The following is a 23,149-nucleotide window of genomic DNA, read 5'->3' as shown; positions in this document are numbered from 1 at the left end:
AAGTGGTAGAAAGATTAGGAAGACTATTTTTTAAATGCAGGCCATATACTTTAACTCAATTCTGACTATTGTTCTTATTGCATTTTTTTCATTTAATAAACAGTTATTAATTGGAAAAAAAAAAGAAAAGACTACAATTCCTGGCTTGTTTAATACTAAAAGCATATTTTCTCAGCAAATGCCTGTTGCCATGCGGAAGGACTCAATAACAACCTACTGTTGACACAATGATTTATAGTAAAAATTTATACAAAATGACTTTAAACTTCAGATATAATGGCATATCATCAAAATAACTTTTCAAAATATTTTTTCTAGAATTTTTTTTTTTTTTAATGGCAAATCATAGCACTTGCTATGTCAAAGCTATTACCATCAGTCTAAGCTGCCCTGGGAATTGTATTTTATGTTGATTCTCAGTGATTGCTTTGCTTTATCTATAATACATAATTGTTTAAAAGTTAAGGACTTAATATTATGTTACTAAAGGGTTATACAGGTTAAGTTGCTTTATATAACTTTCCCATAATTTAGAAGTAATACTTTTGAAAAGGATAAGTAAGAGCAAATTTATTATCAAAACAATGTTTTCCTGTGTTTTGCCTTTTGTATATTCATGAATTAGATTTTTTGAGAATATGAATTTTATAAGTAACTATATACTTTCATTGCAAAAAATAAATTTAGAATATCATTTACTGTAGCATATTCAATGACATTCATCATAACTTACTGTCTTACTCATTAAAGCAAAATATCTAGTTACCGGTGGCCTATTTAATATGCCTTTATACTAAATTCCAATGTCTTTTACTTAAAGCACAGCTTTAAAAAGCAGAAGGTTTTTTTAAAGCAGAGATTTTAAAAATCATTATTTTTCTTCCTTTACAAGTGGCTATAGCTCGTTTCAGGAAATAACTTGGGAATGAACTTGTGTATGAGATGAGTTTTTGGCCCAATAAAGGTGAATTTGTTTCACAATATTCAGAAATATGAATTTTCTTCTCCCAGAACATCTTTACATAATGTTTAATAACTAAAACAGTATGAAGCAGTGATAAAGTAAACAGAAAGGAAAGCAGGCATACTTGAAACATTGCTTTAATGGGTCTGATTGGAATTTATGCTTTTCTGGATAATGAATGATGAAGAGGAAGCAAGCTGGATAAAGTATAATCAACCTCTGGTTTTAAAATTCCAAGTATTAAATTGTAAGAGGACACATTACCATGTAGACGTAAATCTTATTATTTCTGATTTTTTTCCTCCCAACAGCTACCATTTTGTCCTGTGGATGGATTATTTACCTCACGTATTATAATTCCCGGAATGTTGGTCTTATTTTAACACTAGTTCTTAACAGATTATACAAGCATGGCTATATCCATATTGGTAAGTTTGAGCTAACACTGACTTTTTTTCTTCCTTATAATCTTGAGATGTTGTCTTACCATTTTCTGTTGCTATAACTGAATACCTGAGACTAGGTCATTTATAAAGAGAAGCAATTTATTTCTTATAGTTCTGGAGGCTGGGAAGTCCAAAGTTGAGGGGCTGCCTCTGATGAGGACCTTCTTGCCAGTGGGGACTCTGCAGAGTCTTGAGGTGGCACAGAGTGTTACATGGTGAGGGGACTGAGCTTGCTTGCTCAGGTCTCTTTTTCCTCTTGTAAAGCCACTGATGCCCCAACATCATGGCCTCATTTAATCCTGAGTACTTCCCAAAGCTCTCATGTCTCAAATACTGTAGTCAGATTTCCCACCCGTCTAACACATGAATGAGAATTAAGTTTCAACATGAGTTTTAGAATGAACAAACATTCAAACCATAGCAGATGTATATTATAAATTTATATTTCATGAACAGATAGTAGCATTAGAAGTTTACCTTTGTTTCATGATAGTTAAAATAATCTAACTGGAATTTCTCTCACACAGCACTCCATAACTTCATGATAATATCCACTTGGTTATGTCCTTTACTCCATTATTTATTACTTCTTTAAGTGTTTCTATAGTAACTTTTTGACTTCTTTTTTAACTTATAAAAGATGCTCATTAAAAGAATTTGAAAAACTTGGGTATGTATAAAATATGGAAATAACAATTTCTTGAGAGTCCACCGTTAAAAGAAAGTTTTTAATGTTCAATGTAGTTTTGGTTGTTTTTAAAGTAACCCATACTTTAAAAATATATAAGTTAGAATCATCTTGTGTGTTTCATTTTATGGCCTGCTTTATTAATTCAATTTTTGACTACTTAAAAGTAGGAAATTTACAGGTAGATAGGAGGAGGGTGTATTAGGAAGCTATGTGCTTTGAAAGCCCGAAACCAATGGGAGAAAGGGGTGGGGAGAGATGACTGGAGAGAACCATCCTAACCTGCCTTACTGAGTACCTCTTAGCCGACATTAAACTTCTTTCAACCATAAATTGTCTTCCATTAACTTGAGGCAATGGCTGGTTTCTGCAGTCACTCAAGTTACTAAAGAAAAATGGTGAATTAGTCACTACTTTGGGTTTATTTAATGGCTGTGCATAATTAAGGGAATTGTCCATATGAGGCAGTGACTTTAATATCCTCTTCTGATTAGTTAGTAGCTTACTTCATAGTGATGATATGTATGGCACTTTTTGTGTTATTGGGGAAGGAATGATGGAAAATCAGTAAGGCTGTAAGGGTATCAGGAAGGAAATGAGAAGAGATGCTTATTGAATAAATTGAGTGCTAATGTTATTTTAAACTTTAAGGGCCCTAATGTCTGTTAAAACAGTTACATTAACTGCTGTTTTTTCCTTCCTGTAATAGGTTCCTTCTCTTTCTCTGTTCTTTCTGGAAAAGTCATGGTTCGTGAAATCTATTACATTACAGAAGACATGTCTATTAGGTAACAAAATTAAAACATTAAAAAGGACCCATGTTAAACATACTTTAAAAATATTGTTTTTTTAATATTTTAAATTTTAATTAAAATGTTTTATGATATTTTATTTAATGTGACTTGCTTCTTCAAATAAAACTAAATCAAATTATTTTTCCAGTAAATCATACTTGGTAAATTGATGTTTTAAAATCTTTTGTCAGTGAATTAATTTAGCAGAATATAAAAATAGCAGTTTATAGAAATGAATACTCTTTCATTTATAGATGAAAAAGTGAACCTTTAAATTGCCTGATCATTTTATATCATAGAGTTCATAGTAGTCATTTGTTATATAAAGCAAGGTTTAGAGATATTGATAGCTGTCATCCATTAGCTCCTTATTAGAGATAATAAGTTTGTAGAATTGTTTAGCATTTGTTAGAAACTAATTTTATTTGAAGAAGGAAACACAAATGTGAATATAATAAGGATATGATTGAAATGTTCCTTCTTCTTTAAGTCTTGAAAGAAAAGCCTACTCTGTTTTTGTGATTTTCTTAAAATTTGTGACTTAGGTAGAATTCAAAAGTTTTGAATTAATTGAGAAGTGCTAGAGTTTGGTGATGCTCACACCTCACTTAGAACTATAGGAGACTTCTATGCTAGTCTACAATTATTTCCAAATCAAAAGTGAAAAATGGAAAGCTAAGAGACTATAAGTCCATCCTTTTGGGGCATGATAGGTTATTTTTGAGAAATAAAGGAACATCCTTAAAAGTTTCCCTTTTGTGTGCTAACATCCCTCTTTCAAGATTTGGCTTATTGTTATATAATTTTCTTCCCCCTCTCTTGTAGACCTAGGTATCTAATTTTTTATTTTAAAAAATATCATTTAAAAAGGAAAACATTTCTGTTAGCACTTCATTTTCCTGTGACTATTAGAAGAATATTATATTTCAAAACATGTTGTATATGATAAATATATACAATTTTTATTTGTCAAGAATATTTAGCTATGCAAAGTCTTTTCCTTTTTTAACTAGAAGATCATGAAACATACTTTATAAGTCTTTGTTCACGAAAAGATGTGTGTTTACGTATGCCAATGTTCTTTAGAGGATTTACTGTATTTCCTTATTCATTATCAATTGCCTGCCTTTTGGAATAACTAAGAAATGAATTAAGTAAATTGTTACTTAAATTCTAATTTTGTCATTTCCCTTTCTTAGAATTCAAGATGGATTTATCATTTTTCGGTGGTGGAAAATGTATAACCCAAAACAGAAGCAACATGGTGAGTTTTCCTTTTTTGTGTGTGTGTTTAAAATGTTCAATCATATAATCAGGAGTTTATGAAAACTAATTAAAATTAGATATGACCAGTTAGAAAAGTTTCATTTTTAGGCTGGGTGTGGTGGCTCATACCTGTAATCCCAGCACTTTGGGACGCTGAGGCGGGTGGATCACCTGAGGTCAGGAGTTCGAGACCAGCCTGGCCAACATGATGAAACCCCGTCTCTACTAAAAATATAAAAAATTAGCTGGGTGTGATGGCGTGCACCTGTAATCCCAGCTATTCAGGAGGCCGAGACAGGAGAATTGCTTGAACCCAGGAGGCAGATGTTGCAGTAAGCCAAGATGATGCCACTGCACTCCAGCCTGGGCAAGAAGAGCGAAACTTGTCTCCAAAAAAAAAAAAAAGAAAAAGAAAAGTTTAATTTTTAAAAATGAGTGAAGAGAATTATTATTAACTTTTAGTAGCATTAGCTGTGATTTAAATGAAAGGTATATACTCTTCAGTAAGGCGTCACATTTTACGAAAATTAATAATTTGAATTATTTGCAAAAATATATATAAAATACAAGATACTCCAAACAAAGGTAAATTTTAAAACAACAAATTAAAAGTACCCTACCACTCATATTTTAAAAATAAACCAAGGAGAATGAATCAGCAACATTCACTTTGACTTCATAGTATCTTTCACATAGTAATACTTTTATGAGTAATTTACTTGTTAAACAATTTTTCAGGTAAATTCTTTTACTTCTACTCCAGTGTAGGATTTTTCTCTTATTACTTCTTAGGATAATTGAGAAAAAAATGATAAAGGCCCAATCCTTCAAAAAACAAATATTTGGAAGATGTAATTTTCCTAATATTTTACCATAGTTCTTTGGCCTGTGTTCCCTCCTATTTCCTCAGATTTATCACATGACTTACAGCTAAAATAATCCCTAAACTGTTATATCAAGCACTTCATCACCTTCACTTGCTGTAGTTTAAATCCTGAAATAAACAGACTAGGAAACCCACCGGTATTTTAATGTGTATAAAGTATTCCGGCACTTGATAGTAACAAACCCAGTTTTAAACACATTAAACTCCGTCATTTACTAGTGTGAAACCTTTCCTCAGTAATCATCCTTGATCTCTCCTCTGACTGCTAGGGTCAAATATCTAGCAGCTTACTCAGCATCTCTAATTTTATGTGTGACAGGTTTCTTACACTTGAAATATCCAACCAAACACCTGATCTTCCCACCCACACCTACCCCACAGTATTTTCCATCTTATCAACAGCAACTCTATCTTTTCTACTGCTCAGGCCAAAAATCTTGACTGCTGTCTTTTGTGTCCCAGAGTTCATCATCAAATCCTGTCAGCTTTCCTTTCATCCTACATCCAGAATCCAACTACTTCTCACCACACTGGCCCAAGTCACCATCATCTTCTACCTGTTTTATCACATAATCTCCTAACTAGTCTTCCTGCTTCAGTGCACTTGTTCCTCAACCTGCTGTTAATACACTGGCCAGATCTTTTAAAAATGTAAGATCATTTTATTTCTCTCTCTTCCCAAATTTTCCCGTGGCTTCCCATCTCACTCAGAACAACACCAAGGTCTTGTAAGTGACCTGTAGAATCCTATATACTTCCTATACATAGCCTATAAAATCCTGTATTCCTATAAATATTCTATAAAATTCCTTCTACCTCCTGACCATCTTATCTTCCACCCCACTCCAAATAAACTGGCCTATTGGTGTTGGTGATGAAACTGCAGCAGAGCTACTATGAAATGTTGGCCTCTGGATATTCACAGTATTCATTCCCTTATTTGCTTGGTGGTTCTGTTTATCTATCAATGAAGCTTTTCCTGATTACTTTTGTAAAGCAGCGCCCTCCCCCACAAACTAGCACTCTCTGTTCCACTAACCTTGCTTTTATTTTCTTCAATGCTGTATTTTCCTCATGTACTCCTTGATGCTATATATATATATATATATATATATTTACTTACTTATTAATGGAGTCTACCTAACTTGAATGAAGCAAGCTCTGTAAGGGGTGGTACTTGTTTTATTCTCTATTGTATACGTGGTGTCTAGAAAAATGCTTAGTACGTAGAAGAACTCATTTGTATAAAAGAGTAACAGAGAATCTTTCTACCAGTCGTACTTCTAAGTAAAACAAAACATTGAGAAACATATCTTATAGAATGCTTGAAAACCTAACATGTGGAGGCAAAATAAATCTAAAATAGCATATGTTTCTAATCCCAGATAGACCTATACAAGTAGAAAGTAATTCTTATGAGATTCTTCAAGGTTATAAACAACCCAGTCAGAATTTACCAGGAAACTCTTTTAAATTATTTAAAATGTTTTCAAATTTACATAAGCAATAGTTTACTAATATACCTGAATACAAATGTCCCGATTAATAGGCATATGCTTTAAAGGCTAGTTGATGAGCTGCAGAAGCAGCAGTGGGGGAGATTAAGAGCCTGGACCTGCCCCTAATTGGATCAGCAGTGATGAATAAACAAATGGTGACTGTATGAAAATAAAAACAGGATTACTCTCAAATCCGTCTCTAACTTGCTGGGCATGTACAACAGATTCTGTCCTTTCAATATAACAGCTATGATATGATACGGCTTCATTAATTGGAGACACCAAGGCATAAAGAGGAAGGTATTAATTTCTGAATGTATGTTGACAACACTGATAAACACTAAATACTGAATACTACAATATTGTAAGATCCCCCTCAACATTCCTTATCCTATTTTTCAGCTTTTATTCCCTCATTATTATCTCATTTATTATTTTATTATTTATTTTCACCTCTGCAACTGGAATGCATCCTTCTGCATTAGTGAAGAATTTTTCCTATGTTCACTGCCCTATCTCTGGTGCCTAAAACAGTGACTAGTACATAGAAGATGTTGAATAAACAATTGTTAAATTATTAAATAAAAATAATAAATAGGTTTAAAAATTTTAAGTAAGATTGAACAAAATGCCTAAATCACTGTTTTTCTTTCAAAAATCACCTTAGAAAAGTATTGAACAAATAGCAAGTCTATAAGCATTTAAAAAGCACCTTTCGAGGCAAGGCATGTTGGCTCATGCCTGTAATCCCAGTGCTTTGGGAGGCTGAGGTGGGAGGATCGCTTGAGCCAGGAGTTTGATAACAGCTTATACAATATAGCAAGACCATGTCTCTACAAAAATTTTAAAAAATGAGCTGGGTGTGGTGGTATATGCCAGTAGGCTTAGCTACTTGGCCTGAGATGGGAACATGCCTCAGGCTAAGTTACAGTAAGCTATGATCACACAACTGCACTCCAACCTGGGTGGCAGAGGAAGACCTTTTCTCTAAAAATAAATAAATAAATAAATAAATAAATAAATAAATAAATAAAAGTGCCACTTAGTCTCATATTTTAAAAGAGAAATATTTAACTCAGTTCACATCCCACCTTTGTTTGTTATCTTGTTTCTATTTAGTTCACCTGCATTAATAATATTCCAGCCAAAGACCTGTATGATTAAACAGTAAATCAGATCTCCAAGCTTGGGTTGATCTCCATGCTTACATGGTCTGTATTTTCTTCATGGCTTCTGTCCAGGATCTTTTTTGTTAATATTCCTAGCCTGCTACCATCCTTAGGAGTATTTTATGTGGCAACACTCCTTTCATCCTCTGTACCTGCACTGCAGTATTACACACTTAGATACAAAGAGACAGGTTGCCTAAAAGCACACCCATAGAACAGAAACACAGGGAAAAGGACACATATAGAGGCATATATGTGTACACAGAAATGGGCATGCACATATAGGTACACTTATGTACAGATAAACATTTTCAAAGATGCGTACATACATGCATATACACTGACACAGCCATACATGCATGCACACAAGTGCTAGTACACTCACTGTATTCCCTTCACAGAGATAAATGCACACACAGAGGCTACATGCGAGGTATCCTCCCTGCCCCCCACATACAGACTGAGTACCATTCCAGATCGATGGAGGCATATCCCCAACAGGGAGCATGTCGCCTCACAAACAAGTATCCCTCCAAAAGACAGGCACTTCTTCCAAAAGCATCCATCTCTCATATACGCATGCACGTAGACATACACACACACATACACACACACAGCTTCTTTAAAAAAAAGTAGTACATTAAGAATGGCTGCGTTGGATTCTTCAGGAACTGGACAAAGGAGGTAAATAGATAGTAGAAAGGATATAGGATGTGATCCCTGTAACGTCATTTACTAATATTGTGACTTAAGGCAAGAATTTTAACCACTCTGAGCCTCATTTTTTTTCAACTATAAAATGAGGACACCTCTATTTACCTCTAGGATTGCTGTACAAAATACATACTAGTGTTTTTCTCTTTGAAGGTCAAATTCTTCCTAGTCATGTAAATTATATATGTTTTCAAGTTATTCTTTTAAGATAATCTTTCATTTCAGAATGTCATATAATGTTCAGAATAATAATAAAGGCCCAGCTCAGCTCTGTTGCACTCTTGCTGTGTTCCAGGTGCTGTTCTAGGCACTCTATGTACATAATTTTATTTAATCCTCACAACAATCCTAGGGATTGGAGCCCAGGATTATACAACCAGGAGGAAGTAGATTGGAACCCAGATACTAAACTCTTCACAAAATAAAAGTAAAAGTAAATGCATGTTGTAGAATTGCTTAAGTCTTCTGAACAAACAGCTGATTGAGACTCCTTGTTTTCCAAAGAGAAATTAGAAAAAAGATACGTACTTAATTATGTAATTGGGACACATGCTATTTGTAGTAAAAAAGGCAAGGTGCAGAAGTGCTGCCAAGGCCTTGTAATTCTTAGAATCAATACAAAGACAAAAACAGTCTACTGACCTTTTAAAAACTGCTCAGGGTTTTCTATTTATGTAATTTATTTAACAAACAAGGTTTAGATGTAACCAGTTTTAAATTACACTAATAGTTATAGTAGGCTAAAACCTCTAAGTAATAAAATAACAGAAAGGGACATGCTTTACCATCATTCTTTCACTTCTTGACATAAGAATTTCTTGTGGTTAAGAAGAAAGCATGACTATTTATTCAGATCCATATTCATTTAAACATTATATCATTGCCTGTTAAGAGGCAACTGGTCTTACAGTTTATTTTCCAAAAGACAGTCTTTATCCTAAAAACAAAATAAAGAGTTTTGATGGATATAATTGGTCTTTAGCTGACAATCATATATATAGCAGATCACTAATTTTATAACCTAGGGAATATTTACAAACATCCCATGGTAAACAAATTAGATGTATTCTTTTTTTTTTTTTAAAGCGCTGTACTGGACAACTGATAGATCTAAATGTGCTCCTGGCATAGAATTTGGGCACTTGAACACTCCTCCTTTTTCCTAACAGAGAAATTAAAAAACAGTAATAAAAATCTTGGTCCTACATACAGACAGACTTTGGTCCATATCCTTGGAAGGCTGAATGCACATCTGTCTATTCAGGCATATGCCCCAGTTAGGCTTCTAATTTTTCCACCAAGAAACATCAACTTCCTTCTTGGTTAACTGTCAAGGCATATGGATCTGCCCTTAATTGGCAAGAAATACTGATTACAAGGTCTTGTTAGTGAACATAATCTGTTTTAATATTATATATAATGATGTGTAATCTACTAATCTTGTTAGACTTTTATCAAAAGCTTAGTTTGCAGCCTATTCATTCCTCTATCTACTATAGTCTAAATGCTGTCCCTGAGTAATGGTAGACCAATAATGTACTTAAACCAAATTATTTATTCCTGCATTACTATTTGACATTATGTCTTTACTTTTGAAGGGTATGACACTGAGCATGTTGTTAAGAATGTCATCCTCCATACTAGAGAATTTCCTTTAAAAAAGCACAGGGAAGAAAAACTTAATTGACTCTTCACCAATGTTGTGCTCCGCTTGATGAGAATTAAATGTCATACTGTAGGTAAACGTATGAGCAAATTATTAGTAATTGCAAAAGTAATAATTGATAACATCTACCAACCTCTAACATCACTGTAAAATAGAGGTGTGGAATCTTTTTTTTTTTGAAAATCATTGGCACACAAAAAATTTTTAAAAGAACACTCAAGCCAAAAACAATTTAAATATTCTTAAATGTTAAGAAGAATACAGAATATCAAAAAATTATAATATTTCTGTTCTAGATTATGGGCAATTACAGAGAGCATACAGAGAGACAGCATTATGCTTAGATATTATGCTAATATCTAACAGTGACAAAAAGAATTCAAGACTGTGACAGAAATTATGGGGGAAAGCCAGTCAAGGGAAGGCCAGTATTTACGCTGTTTCTATTAACCTGAGGTGTATGAATCTGAAGTAGTGAGTACATTTTGCTATGTCCTTTCAAAGAAGCTGAGTTTATGGCACTCCCCTGCCCTCTCCTGAGTTTATTGACTGTGCCTGCCAGGTGTTCAGCATCCTCCATACGCAGTTTCCAAATCGTCCCCTATTACCCTGTTACCTTAAATTTACCACCAAGTTGAATTTCTAAACACACCCACTTTCTAACCTCAGTGCCATTAGTCTAATCAGTTACTCCATCTGAGTTCCCTTCCCCTCCACATCTGTCTGACATAATCCTACTCACTCATCATCATGCATGCTCCTTGAGGAATAAGGCATTCACAAGAGCCCTCCATCTACCATTCTGCTTCCTGACAAATGGGCAGAATTCTGTTGTCAAACCATGACCCTGTTGGGCTCATACCAAATGGTCTATATCACAGTTAGAAGTTTTTAGTATTTTTCCTCCATTCACATTCACTGCTACCTTTCTCCTTTAATTGTAATTGTTCATATGCATCTGCTCCACCAAATCGATTAAAGTAGCACTCATTTCCCTCTTTCTTTTTTTAAATCCCCTTCCCATCTTAACACAATGATTAATAAAGTGAATGCCATATAAATACCTGTTAAAGATTTTTATCAAAAACACCTCTTTCATGAAAGACACTTGGGTCAGTTATTCTTGACTTCATACATGTATTCTGGTGAGGAGCAAGTCATTTTAAGGAGGTGTAATATTTCATGATCAAATGAAGTAACTACTTTTCTCAAAAAGAAAAAAAGCTGGGTTGGGTACAGTAGCTCACACTGGTATTCCCAGCACTTTGGAAGGCCTAGGTGGGAGGATTGCTTGAGCCCAGAAGTTTGAGACCAACTTGGGTAACATAGTGAAACCCTGTTTCTATAAAAAGTACAAAAATTAGCCAGACATGGTGACACGTGCCTGTGGTCCCAGCTACTTGGGAGGCTGAGGTGGGAGGATTGCTTGAGCCGTGGAGGTTGAGGCTGCAGTGAGCCATGATTGCATCACTGCACACCATGCTGGGGGACAGAGCGAGACCCTGTCTAGAATCAGAGAACTTCTAAAATCAGAAAATTCTAAAGTGGTGAGTGTCATTAGGCTTAGCTTTAAACTGTCAGTTGCCTCTGGATACTGCAGGTGTCTTCATCCTTTCCACAAGCTGCATTCAATATTTATGGTAAGAATTTCCAAGGACTTCTTTGGGCCCCAGTTGACAAGGCTGTTTTATAATATAAGGAGCACTGGACTGGAAGTTAGCAGACCTAGGTTTTTGCTCTGACTCTACAAGTTACAATCACAGGAATTTCTCTTTCTTAATCAGCAAAATGAGAGGTTTTGAAAGTATTAGTTATTTCCAAGTCGATGAGGGGTTTTGAGATCAATTGTTTCCAAGTTTTGTTCTTTGGAACAAAATTCTAGGGTTAATAGCATGGGATATTAGTTCAAATAGACCTCCTTCTCTACTTTCCAACCTCACTGTCCCCCTACAGCTTTATTTATTCACACAAATATCATAAACACTGAAAATAATTGAGAATAAAATATATAGTGTAAATATACAAAGAGATACATTTTTCTTTCAAAATCATAAACCAGCTATATAAACAAAAAATTTTTTGTTTCAGCTCCACTGTAATGTTGTTGGAAATATGGCTTATGTTAACTAAATATGTTTTTAAAAAAGAAAAGTTTAGACAAAAGAGCAAATCATCTAACAAATAGACTGCAAGATTAATAGAAGCGTGACATGCAGGGGAAAATATGCACCTAAAGTAAATCTCTCTAAGGAACAAACTAGATAGACTTTACAAATGAAATCAAAGGCAGAAATATTGGGCCTGCTGAAAGTTAAGTGAATGTGTCAAAGCCAAGACTGAAAAGAACGTGGCTCTTAGGAATAATTTTAGTCATCTCTACAGTATAAGTAAGATATCTTCACTTAAATGCCACCTAAAATTATTCTTTAGATAGTTGATAGCAGTTGCTAAGAAAAAAAATTTGTAGGGCCAGGCGTGGTGGCTCACGCCTGTAATCCCAGCACTTTGGGAGGCTGAGGCGGGCAGATCACCTGATGTCAGGAGCTGGAGACCAGCCTGGACAACATGGTGAAACCCTGTCTCCACTGAAAATACAAAAATTAGCCAAGCATGATGGCGGGTGTCTGTAATCCCAGCTCCTTGGGAGGCTAAGGTGGGAGAATTGCTGGAACTTGGGAGGCAGAGGTTGCAGTGAGCGGAGATTGTGCTATTGTACTCCAGCCTGGGCAACAGAGGGAGATTCTGTCTCAAAAAAAAAAAAAAAAAAAAAAAAAAAAAAAAAAAAAAAAAATTCATAGCAGTTGCTAAGAAAAAAAGGAAAAATGCTGGTTTAACAACTGGTACTATACAGTCTATACAGTCACAGTCTAGAGACTCATTAACATACTGCCTTTCTAAACCACACACGGGAAACTGCAAAATGCCCATTTCAAACTCTCTTGGAGAATACCTTATTGTATGACAAAACTTAGCCTTTGATCAAACTTATCTAATGAACAACTGCTCTAGCTGTTGGAATACTTTTTCCAGACATGAAATCTTCCCCTAATATTCTGATTTCATTGTTTCTACAGATGCCAAATACTAGCCCATTTACGCCAGTCTCATCAGGGAGGAGTACATCATATAGTATAGAAGTGGGGAAAGGCTATGTGGGGCAAGGGAATGATAGCAAAATGATAGAAGACTAAATACTAGTGAAATAATAGTGAAATCTAAAGTAATTTTGGCTGGCTCAAACTTGTAAGTTTAAACCTATTTTCCTGTAGGAATAAAGTTATAAATGACAGTAGATTACTAGGTGAAAAGAAAGGATTTTTCAACCAAGTGATGATAAAATCAGAGTTTTGTAAACTTCATAGTTTTCAAAAACATCTGTTATAAAGTGGAAAACAAATACCCACAAATGTTTGAATTTGTTTAATAGAGATAAAAATGGATAAAGGTTATAAAAAAGAGGTCTCAGAAAAAAAAGGTAGGTCTTTCATTTGGTAACAAAAGAAAGCATTGATTGTGGTACCTTTCTTCTGCGGCACTCTTTGGTTGACATGTGATGCATTGTTATAGATTATTTCCTGAGTAGAAACAAGTGCCTCATCCATCACTTTAAATGGATTCTTTAATTACTATTGCTATTTCTACTTAATGTAATTATGTCTTTTATTTGAGAAGATTGAAGTCCACAGTTCATAAAACCTATGTTTTAGTGTTATGTGTGTTTAAAGAAATAAGCATTTATGAAAAATTGTAGTTTCTGTGATGCAAAAGTTCAGATACCAATATGATAGTTAAATAAAGCATCATACTTTAAATAGTTTACTGCTATGTATTTTGGCATAAAATTATGGCTATATTAAGATAAAGGTGTACTTTTACTCTTTAAATGATACTTTACTATTCTTAGCATTAAAATGTTTAATTTTTTTCAGTATGTAACCAGGATCTAGAAATTAAAGTTGCTTTTAGAATGCTAAATTAAAATATAACAGAAACATCAACTTTTTTCTTTTTTTGTCCAGTGTTTTATATTTATTTTATTAGTATGCCTCTCTGTATCGTAGAATTCTATTTTAAAATAAATTAAATTACTTTAGCTGTGTAAAAATATTTGAATAAAAACTTTGAAGTTCTTGAAAAGTTGACTAGAAATTTTTTTTTGTAATTGGTGTCTTTAGATCCAAAGGCAGAAACCAGGTTATACATCACAGTCAATGACTTTGAATTTCATGTTTATAATCGTTCGGATCTTTATGGACGCCTTCAAGAGTTGTTTGGTTTGGAGCCAACAATAATTCCACCCAAGAAAGAAGATGATAAAACACGGGAAAATGGAAGGACAAGAACCCAATCGAAAATTGAAAGGTTCAGTGTCATACTTGAATTTTATTAACCTCTAGCATTAAACATTTGTCTTTATTAGAATATCATTGAGGCTGTGCACCTAGACAGAGCCCAATGTTGTTTTGCAAATTAACTAAAACTTTTAGTAACATAAATAATTATATAATTATTTGAGAAATTGCGATAATATAGAATATGTAATCTAAAAAAGTCCTGTTCTATTCCCCTGTACACGAATCCTACTTTTCTCTGTATTAATAACTACCATTATGAATTTAGTTTTTATCCTTTTGAATGTATGTGCATAAATGTATACATACATATTTAAGGTGCATGTACAAATATGTGATTTTGTTCTGTGTGTTTCTAAACATATATGTTTAGAATATGTGCCTCATATAGTGTGTATTGTTCTTTAATTTGCTTTTTATGCAGCAGTTTGTCTGTAAGCTCGTTCCATATCTGTATATGTAGGTCTGCTTTTAAAAATACATATCTGTGTATGTAGGTCTACCTACAAAATTATTCTAGAACAGGATCAGCAAACTTAGACCTGTAGCACAAGTCTAGCCTGCTGCCTGTTTTGTATATAGAGTTTTATTGGGACATAGCCACATATATTTATTTATATATTATCTATCTATTTAGTGAATTGCTGTGAAATTTTCATTTCTTAAAATTTGTGTACTTCATATAGGGCCAGTTTTCTTACTGTTATTTATCATTTTCATTTCATTAAGGGAGAATTAATTTGGCACAAGGTATTTGGGCAAGGGAAGGAAGAGGAGTAACTGGATCATTTTCAGAAGTGCTTAAAACAGTAGACAAACATCAAAGTAACTTGTACCTTAATCATTTATGTTTTAATGACAACTTTGGCTGTCTTAAAAAATGTCGTTTGGTAACATAATGGGCAAAATGGTAGATGTAATGATAGCATATCATCCCTTATTGTTTTGTCATTAAAGCTTGTTATTCTAAAAACATAGTTTTATTATTATAGCTTATCCATCTAAAAGTTGATATGATTGAGTGCTCCAGTAGACAGCTTTAGGAATATTAGTATTCCTTCAGATGATCATTGTTCTGTTTACTGAAGTAGCCATTAGATGTATTTGGAAAAGTAAACTGATATTGTGAGGTATGGTATTGTGAGGAAGCGAACTATGTCCTCGGGTATTTAAGTTTTTCTTATTCATGTCAGTTGTATTTTTTCTTGTTAGAGTTAAAGTAAAAACAGAATCCCAAGACCCCACATCTTCATGGAGATCACTTATTCCAGTCATAAAGGTTAATGTGAGCACAGTAAGTAAATTCTGCTACAATTACTGTTTCATGGGGTAATAATGTACAACTTTTAATTTGTGCAAATATGATTTTAATGTAAGAAAATTAAATAATTTTGTAGAGTTTCTTTTAGTTCTCATTTCTGTAAAGTATGAGTGAAATAATTATTTTAACCTCGATACTGTTTTCTGACAAATTTGTGTTTAAATTTCTTTAAGTACTTAAATATTCTTTTAAGTACTGGTTTAAATTGACCAGTGGAATAATTTAAATAGCACATAGTCCTAAAGTAGAATCATTAAGCTGTTGTTTGAAAATGTTTGTTATTAGTTTATCTAAAGAAAGAAATATGGCCAGAATAGCATGATGTAATATCTCTTATCTGGGTTTTTTTTTGTTTTTTTTTAGGGACGTTTGGCCTTTGGAAATCACTACCAGCCACAAACTCTGTGCATCAACTTTGATGATGCTTTCTTAACTTATACTACAAAACCACCTTCAAGTCATCTTGACCAATTCATGCATATTGTGAAAGGAAAGCTTGAAAATGTTCGAGTCATGCTTGTTCCTAGTCCAAGATATGTTGGTCTTCAAAATGATGAGTAAGAAAATCTTATAAAAATAATAAAAAACTTCTTATAGCTAATACAGGTACAGCTAGAAACTTGAACATCCTTTTAATTTTTTTACTACAAGTTGTACAAAAATTAGGTACATTTCTCTATTAAAGCAGTTGACAGCGTAGTCCTTCTTTATGGGATAAATGGATATACTATCCAGTGATAAATTCTAATTTTAAATATTTTTCTGCATGATTATAACTATAATTTTTGTATCCGGTTTTCCTTCTAATTGTATTTTGGAAACTTGTTTTGTGCAATTAGCTCCTGTTTGTATGTTAGGAGAGACACATTACAGGTAGGTTTTTGTTTCTAGAAGATATGACTAAGGAGTAAATTGAACGGATTCATTACAGTGGAATACTATTTTGAGTTAGTGAAAGTTGAAAATCGAATCGAAATTACTCTTGGAAAATTTGGTGAAGTTAAGATGGTATAGTTTTGCGACCCACTAGACATTTCTTCCATCTAGCTTTCCAGATTTTATTTTTCCTTCAGTGAAGTAGTTGTTTGTATTTATAAGACTCATTATAGGAATGATGTACACTGGACTCACTCAGTGTGGTGGAATGCTGAGTGGGAGAATGATGGGCTCTTGTGGTTTTTGTGTGTAAAGGATACTCTGTGGTTGAATTTATGTAATTTAAGTGTTCATATGGAGAGTTTTTAGTACAGTGTCTCAGCTTTTATCTTTGTGTGGAGGCACTTTATGAGGTTATATGTGAAACATGATTATTCCTTTTTAGTTCTAACTCTTGACTGGCCTGGTATTCGATTTTCCAGGATTTGGCTATAATGATAGAAAGAGGGTTTTTCCTTTTTTTTGAGTATCATGGTGACTGGGTCTACCTGGCCTCCCTCTTCAAGATCATGGACTTGGTTAAGAATCTTCTGGAATGTGGACTGTGCACACAAATGTGTATGAGTGCACAGGATTTTTTTGAAAAATTATAGAGAATAAGATGAAAAAGTGTCTTGTTATTAATAATTAGTATAAAAAAATTTTAAATTGTATTTTTCACTTGTTAAAACTAAGTGTGGAGATTACATGATGATATTAAACATTAACCTTTGTGATTTAATACATATTTAGAAAAAAATTGCTGAGTTTTTGCATTTAATATTATCTAATGATTGAGAAGTTAATTTTGATATGTAAGAAGATATTGTGATGTATGTATGACAAAGAGAAAAGTTGTTTAATCAAAGCAAACAGAGATTAATGGTTTCTGGGAAATTATTGATGGTAGGAAAACATTCATTCCAGAGTTAGAATTCACAGTGTTTGCTCTAGATTTATTTCCAGTTGATTAAATATTCATGGAAATAGGTAATATGAAGATAAAAATGACAACTTTTGTCTTATTTAATGTTCTTGAATGATTATAGTTTAATGTACAGCTAGATAAAATGGTACTTATTATTTAGCTATTAATATAAAATGGTCAAATTTTAATTTTGTTGTAAATGCAGAATATGATCATTTTATTCCAGTGATCATCATTCCATTGTATTTAAACTTTGTTTTAAATCGATTTCTCTCATTCAAAACTAAAAATGAAAAATATAAAACCAAAGTTTTTCTTTTTAAAACCAAATTTTTTTTCTTCTTGAACTAATTTACTGATAAATTTTTAGTATCATTTTATTATTGAGTCTAATAAAGAATAGAACTATGGAACAATTTCTTAGGATGATTATTCATGGGAAAGATGTTTTTCTTTCTTTTCAGGATGCTACTTGTTATGTACTTTTTAGTTTTTTTCTTTTTCTTTTCACCTATTGCCAGCATTAACTAGGATACTGAACATTTTATATTCTGGAGATTTGTTTAGTTTGCTTTCCCCTCCACCTTCTTATAGACCACCGAGATTAATGGGAGAAGGTTTTGTGGTGATGCAGTCAAATGATGTTGACATCTACTACTACATGGATGAGCCAGGTATTGTTGTTGTTGTTGTTGCTGTTTTTTTAAAGTGACCGAGTCTCACTCTGTCACACAGGCTGGAATGCAGTGGCATAATCATAGTCCATTTTACCCTTGACCTTCCAGGTTCAAGCAATCCTCCTACCTCAGCCTCCTGAGTTGCTAAGATGACAGGAATAATGCCACTGTGGTTGACTTAATTTTTAAAGTTTTTGTAGAGATGGTATTTCGCTTTATTGCCCAGGCTGATCTCAAATTCCTGACCTCAAGTGATCCTCCTGCCTCATTCTCCCAAAGTGCTGGGATTGTAGGCACGAGCCCATGGTGCCTGGCCTGTTTTTTTTTTTTAAAGTATGTTTCATAGCTACAATTATGTTTGTTCTATGAAATGCTGATATCTAGTAATATTTTAGATCTTCTTGCTTAGGCAATAGGAAATGGTAAATGTAGATATGAGTGAAAATATCTGAAAAATATCTGTGTCATTTCTCAAAACTTGAATATTAGTTTAGTATTGTAGATTAAAAGAGAACATTATTTTTTTCAAATTCAGTTTTCATAGATAAACCTCAAAAATTGAGAATGCAGATGATCATGAGTGAAAACCTTTAAAGAATGTAGTAATAGTTAAGGTAGTTCATCTTAGCTTAGAAGCTTAGTATATTAGATTCGAGGCTTAAAGTTTGAGGATTGAAATCTAGTTAAAATTCTTGACAAGTGGCTTCCATTTTATAAAAGTATCTAAACATTGGGTTTTAAGCTCTTTTTTTATACTTCTGCTCTTTTTATACCTTTCAGAGTATAAAAGTATTTAAGGTCAAAGTATTTTGAAAGTAAAACTAAGATGCTATTTGCCCTTTCACCATGTTGACATTTGTGCTAATGGTGCAGAGCAATGGTGGGTAAAACTGTTGTTGCTTTAACACTAATCAAGGAAGTGGTTCCTAATTATACTAGTAGTCATTGTGTTTTTCAGCTGCCACACATTTGTGGTAAAGCAAAATGTCAATATCGCATGAAAATTTCCTTGAAAAGCAGTAGAAATTATTTATTTTGTCAAATGTTGACCTTTGAGTAAAGTGTTTTTAATATTTGGTGTGAGAAAATGGGAAGTACACATAAAGTGCTTGTGCTGCATACCAAAATATTCTGGTGTCTTGAGGAAAAGCACTTGTATGATTAAGTTGCAAGCTGCACTAATTGCATTTTTTTTCATGGAGTGCCAGTTTTATTTGAAAGAGTAGTTAGAGACAAACTGTAATTTGAGCTTTCTTGTGAAAATTAGAACTTTGGAAAATTCGAGTCTGCTGTTATGAGCTTGACAGCATCCCAATAGTTAACAGCTTTTATGATGAGACCACCAATGATATAGCAAGGGTGATGTTTTTAAATGTTTAATAATGGAATTGGTCAACATTTGGAAAAAATCTGCATTGCTCAGTGAACCCGTATTTCCCAAATGACCAGTGCATGATGTTATAAAAGTCATGCATAGATAAATGTATTCAAAGTGCAAGATAGACCAGTAGATTTTAACATACCAGGGTATGAAAAGTTTAGTGATATGGCTTCAGATTCCACATTGCAATTAACCTTTAAGAAATTTCCATTTGTTGAATTTTGGGGTATATCAAAGAAGAGTATTAAAAATTGCCTGAAAAAGCTATAAAATACTCCTCCCTTTTCTATCTACATATCTTTATGAGGCCAGATCTTTTCCAAATCCTTCAGTAACAGATTGAATGCCAAAACAGCTATGAGAATCCACCTGTTTTCTATTAAGCTAGACATTAGAGATTTGCCAAAAAAAACCCCTCTAATACTTCTCACTAAATTATTTTGTTTTAGAAAATATAGTTATTCTTCATTAAAAATGAGATTAAAATTTCATTTACTTTTTACATTTATATTACATGTTATATTTAATTACATTAAATATTTTATTATGTCAACATGAGTTTATTTTTAAAATGTTTTTAAAAATTGCTGAATTTTAATTTTGAACATAGTAATTCTTGATAGACATAATACAATATGAGAACAACCTCTTTTAGGTTCTCAAGAAGTTTTAAGAGTGTAAAGGTTTCCTGAGACCAAAAATGTTGGAACTGCTGATGTAAGGAAACTTCTTAATGGCCATTTTAAATAACTGCCTTTATATTGTATGTTCTGGAATATAGGACTTGTTCCGGAAGAAACAGAAGAAAATATTGAAGGAGAAATGAGTAGTGAAGACTGCAAACTACAAGACTTGCCTCCATGTTGGGGACTGGATATAGTTTGTGGTAAAGGAACAGATTTTAATTATGGACCATGGGCCGATAGGCAGAGGTACTTGAGTATATTATATTTCTAGTAAGTCTTTTAGATGTATTGAGATGCATATAATTTTAAATAAAATCTAGCTTAAAATTTTTATAAACTGTTTTATTACAGCAGAAGAAGATATCACTAAACATTTTGATCCAAATAATAACTTGCTTGTGGCTTTTCACAAGCAAGTTCATTCCAAAAGCGGAACTGATTGATTGGAAAGATGGTGAATGAAGAGTGTATTTCTTGGTTCATTTGTTTTTTCTTTTGGATTTAATCCACAATGATTTCTTTATTGATCCCCTACTATATGCCAGATATTGTTGGGACTATGGGAATTCAGAAATAAAAGACCTATGTCTTCCAGTTTTAGTGGGGAAGAAAGAACCAAAAGACTAATATTAGGTGTATAATAAAGGTAAGTAAAGGGTCTTGATGAAGAACTTAGAAAAGTACTCAACTAGTTCGCTAGGGCTGCCTTAATAAAGCATCACAGATAATGTGGCTTAAGCAACAGAATTGTATTTTCTCACAATTCTAGAGTCTAAGAAGTCCTCCAACAAGATGGTGGCATGGTTGGTTCCTTCTGAGGGCTGTGAGGGGAGGATGTGTTCCAGGCCTGTCTCCTTGGCTTATAGATTGCTGTTGTTTTCCAGTGTCTTCATGTGGTCTTTCCCTTGTGTACCTCTGTGTCCAGATCATACTGTCCAGTCATATTGGATTAGGACAGCATACCCTAATGACCTCATTTTAACTTAATTACCCTTATGAAGACCCCATCTCCAAATATAGTCACATTCTGAGGTACTGGGGGTTAAGACTTCAGCATATGAATTTTAGGGGTTAGGACTTCAACAAATGAATTTTTAGGTTAGTTGGTACTCCTAGTAAATAGTATATAATTTATATTAAAGATTAGGGGAGAGAAGAATTGGGGAAGGCTTTTGGTTGAGGTAACATGTAAATTAAGTTTTGAAAGATAATTGAGAGTTAGTCAGGGAAAGAAGAGGAGGGTGAATCATTGAGGCAAGGGAAGAGTTTTATAAATGCATGAGGATAGTGGAGAATTGTCTTGCAGTTATGGTCTATAGTGGTTAAGAAGTATGGATTTTATAATGTCATTTTATTTTAAAGTAGTTTTAATTTTTAATATATTGTAAACATTTTTCTACTTCTTGAAGAATTTTAAACAAAGAAGGGAACATTTACCATTAAGTATGAGGAGCATCTAAGTTTTTATGTACAAAATTAGACGTTGCTTAAAATTAGTTTAGTTTTTCTATTCATGAACTAGCGTTTTTGAATAGAGAAATACAAGCCAAGTCATTCACTTGAGCAGATATTACAGGACCATTGACAGATTAGTGAATGAGTACTGATACTAACTTGATGTATTGACTTTGTAAATGCTTTTTAAAAAAGTGCTATCTAGCTAGCATTATTAGAATTATTATATGTTTTGTCAAGTAGTATATTCTATTAATCTTGGTATCTGTAGTATGTAGGAATACCTGCCTCATTAAGTAGCTAACTAACAATTATATGGTAAATGAATAAGCTCGTTATTTGCAAATTCTTGCATTATGCTAAAACAATACTTCATTAAGTTCTGCATTAGGTCATTTGTTAAACTTGAAAGTAAACAGAGCATAAAATTTCAGGTTAGAAAGAAAATACTTTTCACATTATTAGATTTAAAGTTTCCTCTAATGGTAAAATTTTTCCTGTAAGTCATGTTATATTTGACATGCAGGAGTTGAAAATGAGAGATTTTACATTTCATTAAGTAATAGAGCTATATCTATTTATATTCAGAAATCTCAAGAAAAGTTTATTTTGTTTGGTTGGCAGAACAGTTATATATTGTTTGAGAAGAAAAAATGAAAATAATGCTTTAACATAGGGCCATGAAGTATTTTTGCATTTTTTAGCACTTAAATAAAGTGTGATTCTTCTTAAACTGTGTTTAATTTCATTATGTATTTTTCATAAATTTTAGGGTATATTTACACAAAAACCCAAACTAAAGTACAATCGAGAAATGACACTGAAGATAGAAATTTGCTTTAACCACTCCTTTCAGTAGATTTTTCTACTACCAGGAGAGAAGAGCAATGCATTTCTAATCTGGACTTTAAAAAACCACTCAGGTTTATTGAAAAAAAAAAATGTATTTTTCACATGTATTTAATTCACTAATGTGAGCAATATTTGTCTCCTCAATTACATGTTCAAAAAGTCTTATGCAGCCATTTCCTCTTCTCCTTCTCTGTATTGAGTTTCTGCGCAAATATGAACTGTAATCAGCGATGAATAGTAAGGTCAGTTTTCTTAGTAGCCATCTATTAACATAAGACATACAGGAAGAAATCTCAGCTGTTTTGCTATTGGATAATTCTCTCAGCATTGTAAGGAGTTATTGACTTTTAAAATAGTTATTGACTTTTAGCCTAGAGATTTTATAATCATAACATGATTTTAGTTTCTAGATTTTGATGTCAGTTCTATTTTTACATGATTATCTGAATATTTAAGATATTATTTAGTTTTTACTTCATGTTTTCTTTTT

At 33.0% G+C, this 23,149-nt stretch overlaps 1 protein-coding gene across 6 annotated transcripts in view; it reads left to right on the top strand.

The window, feature by feature from the left end:
• The window catches only part of KIAA1109 (KIAA1109 ortholog), a 215,483-nt gene that overhangs the window by 17,584 nt on the left and 174,750 nt on the right, over nt 1-23,149 (top strand). For all 6 annotated transcript variants that reach the window (XM_023217544.3, XM_023217545.3, XM_023217546.3 and 3 more), the window contains exons 4-11: nt 1,276-1,392; nt 2,808-2,886; nt 4,092-4,156; nt 14,268-14,454; nt 15,657-15,738; nt 16,129-16,322; nt 18,203-18,282; nt 20,448-20,598. In XM_023217544.3, coding sequence (XP_023073312.2) covers nt 1,276-1,392; nt 2,808-2,886; nt 4,092-4,156; nt 14,268-14,454; nt 15,657-15,738; nt 16,129-16,322; nt 18,203-18,282; nt 20,448-20,598 — 955 coding nt within the window. The remainder of the gene's footprint in view (nt 1-1,275; nt 1,393-2,807; nt 2,887-4,091; nt 4,157-14,267; nt 14,455-15,656; nt 15,739-16,128; nt 16,323-18,202; nt 18,283-20,447; nt 20,599-23,149) is intronic.

The sequence above is a fragment of the Piliocolobus tephrosceles genome, chromosome 3 (assembly GCF_002776525.5).
Source record: "Piliocolobus tephrosceles isolate RC106 chromosome 3, ASM277652v3, whole genome shotgun sequence".
Classification (NCBI taxonomy): Eukaryota; Metazoa; Chordata; class Mammalia; order Primates; family Cercopithecidae; genus Piliocolobus; species Piliocolobus tephrosceles.
This window is presented reverse-complemented; position numbering and strand designations above follow the sequence as displayed.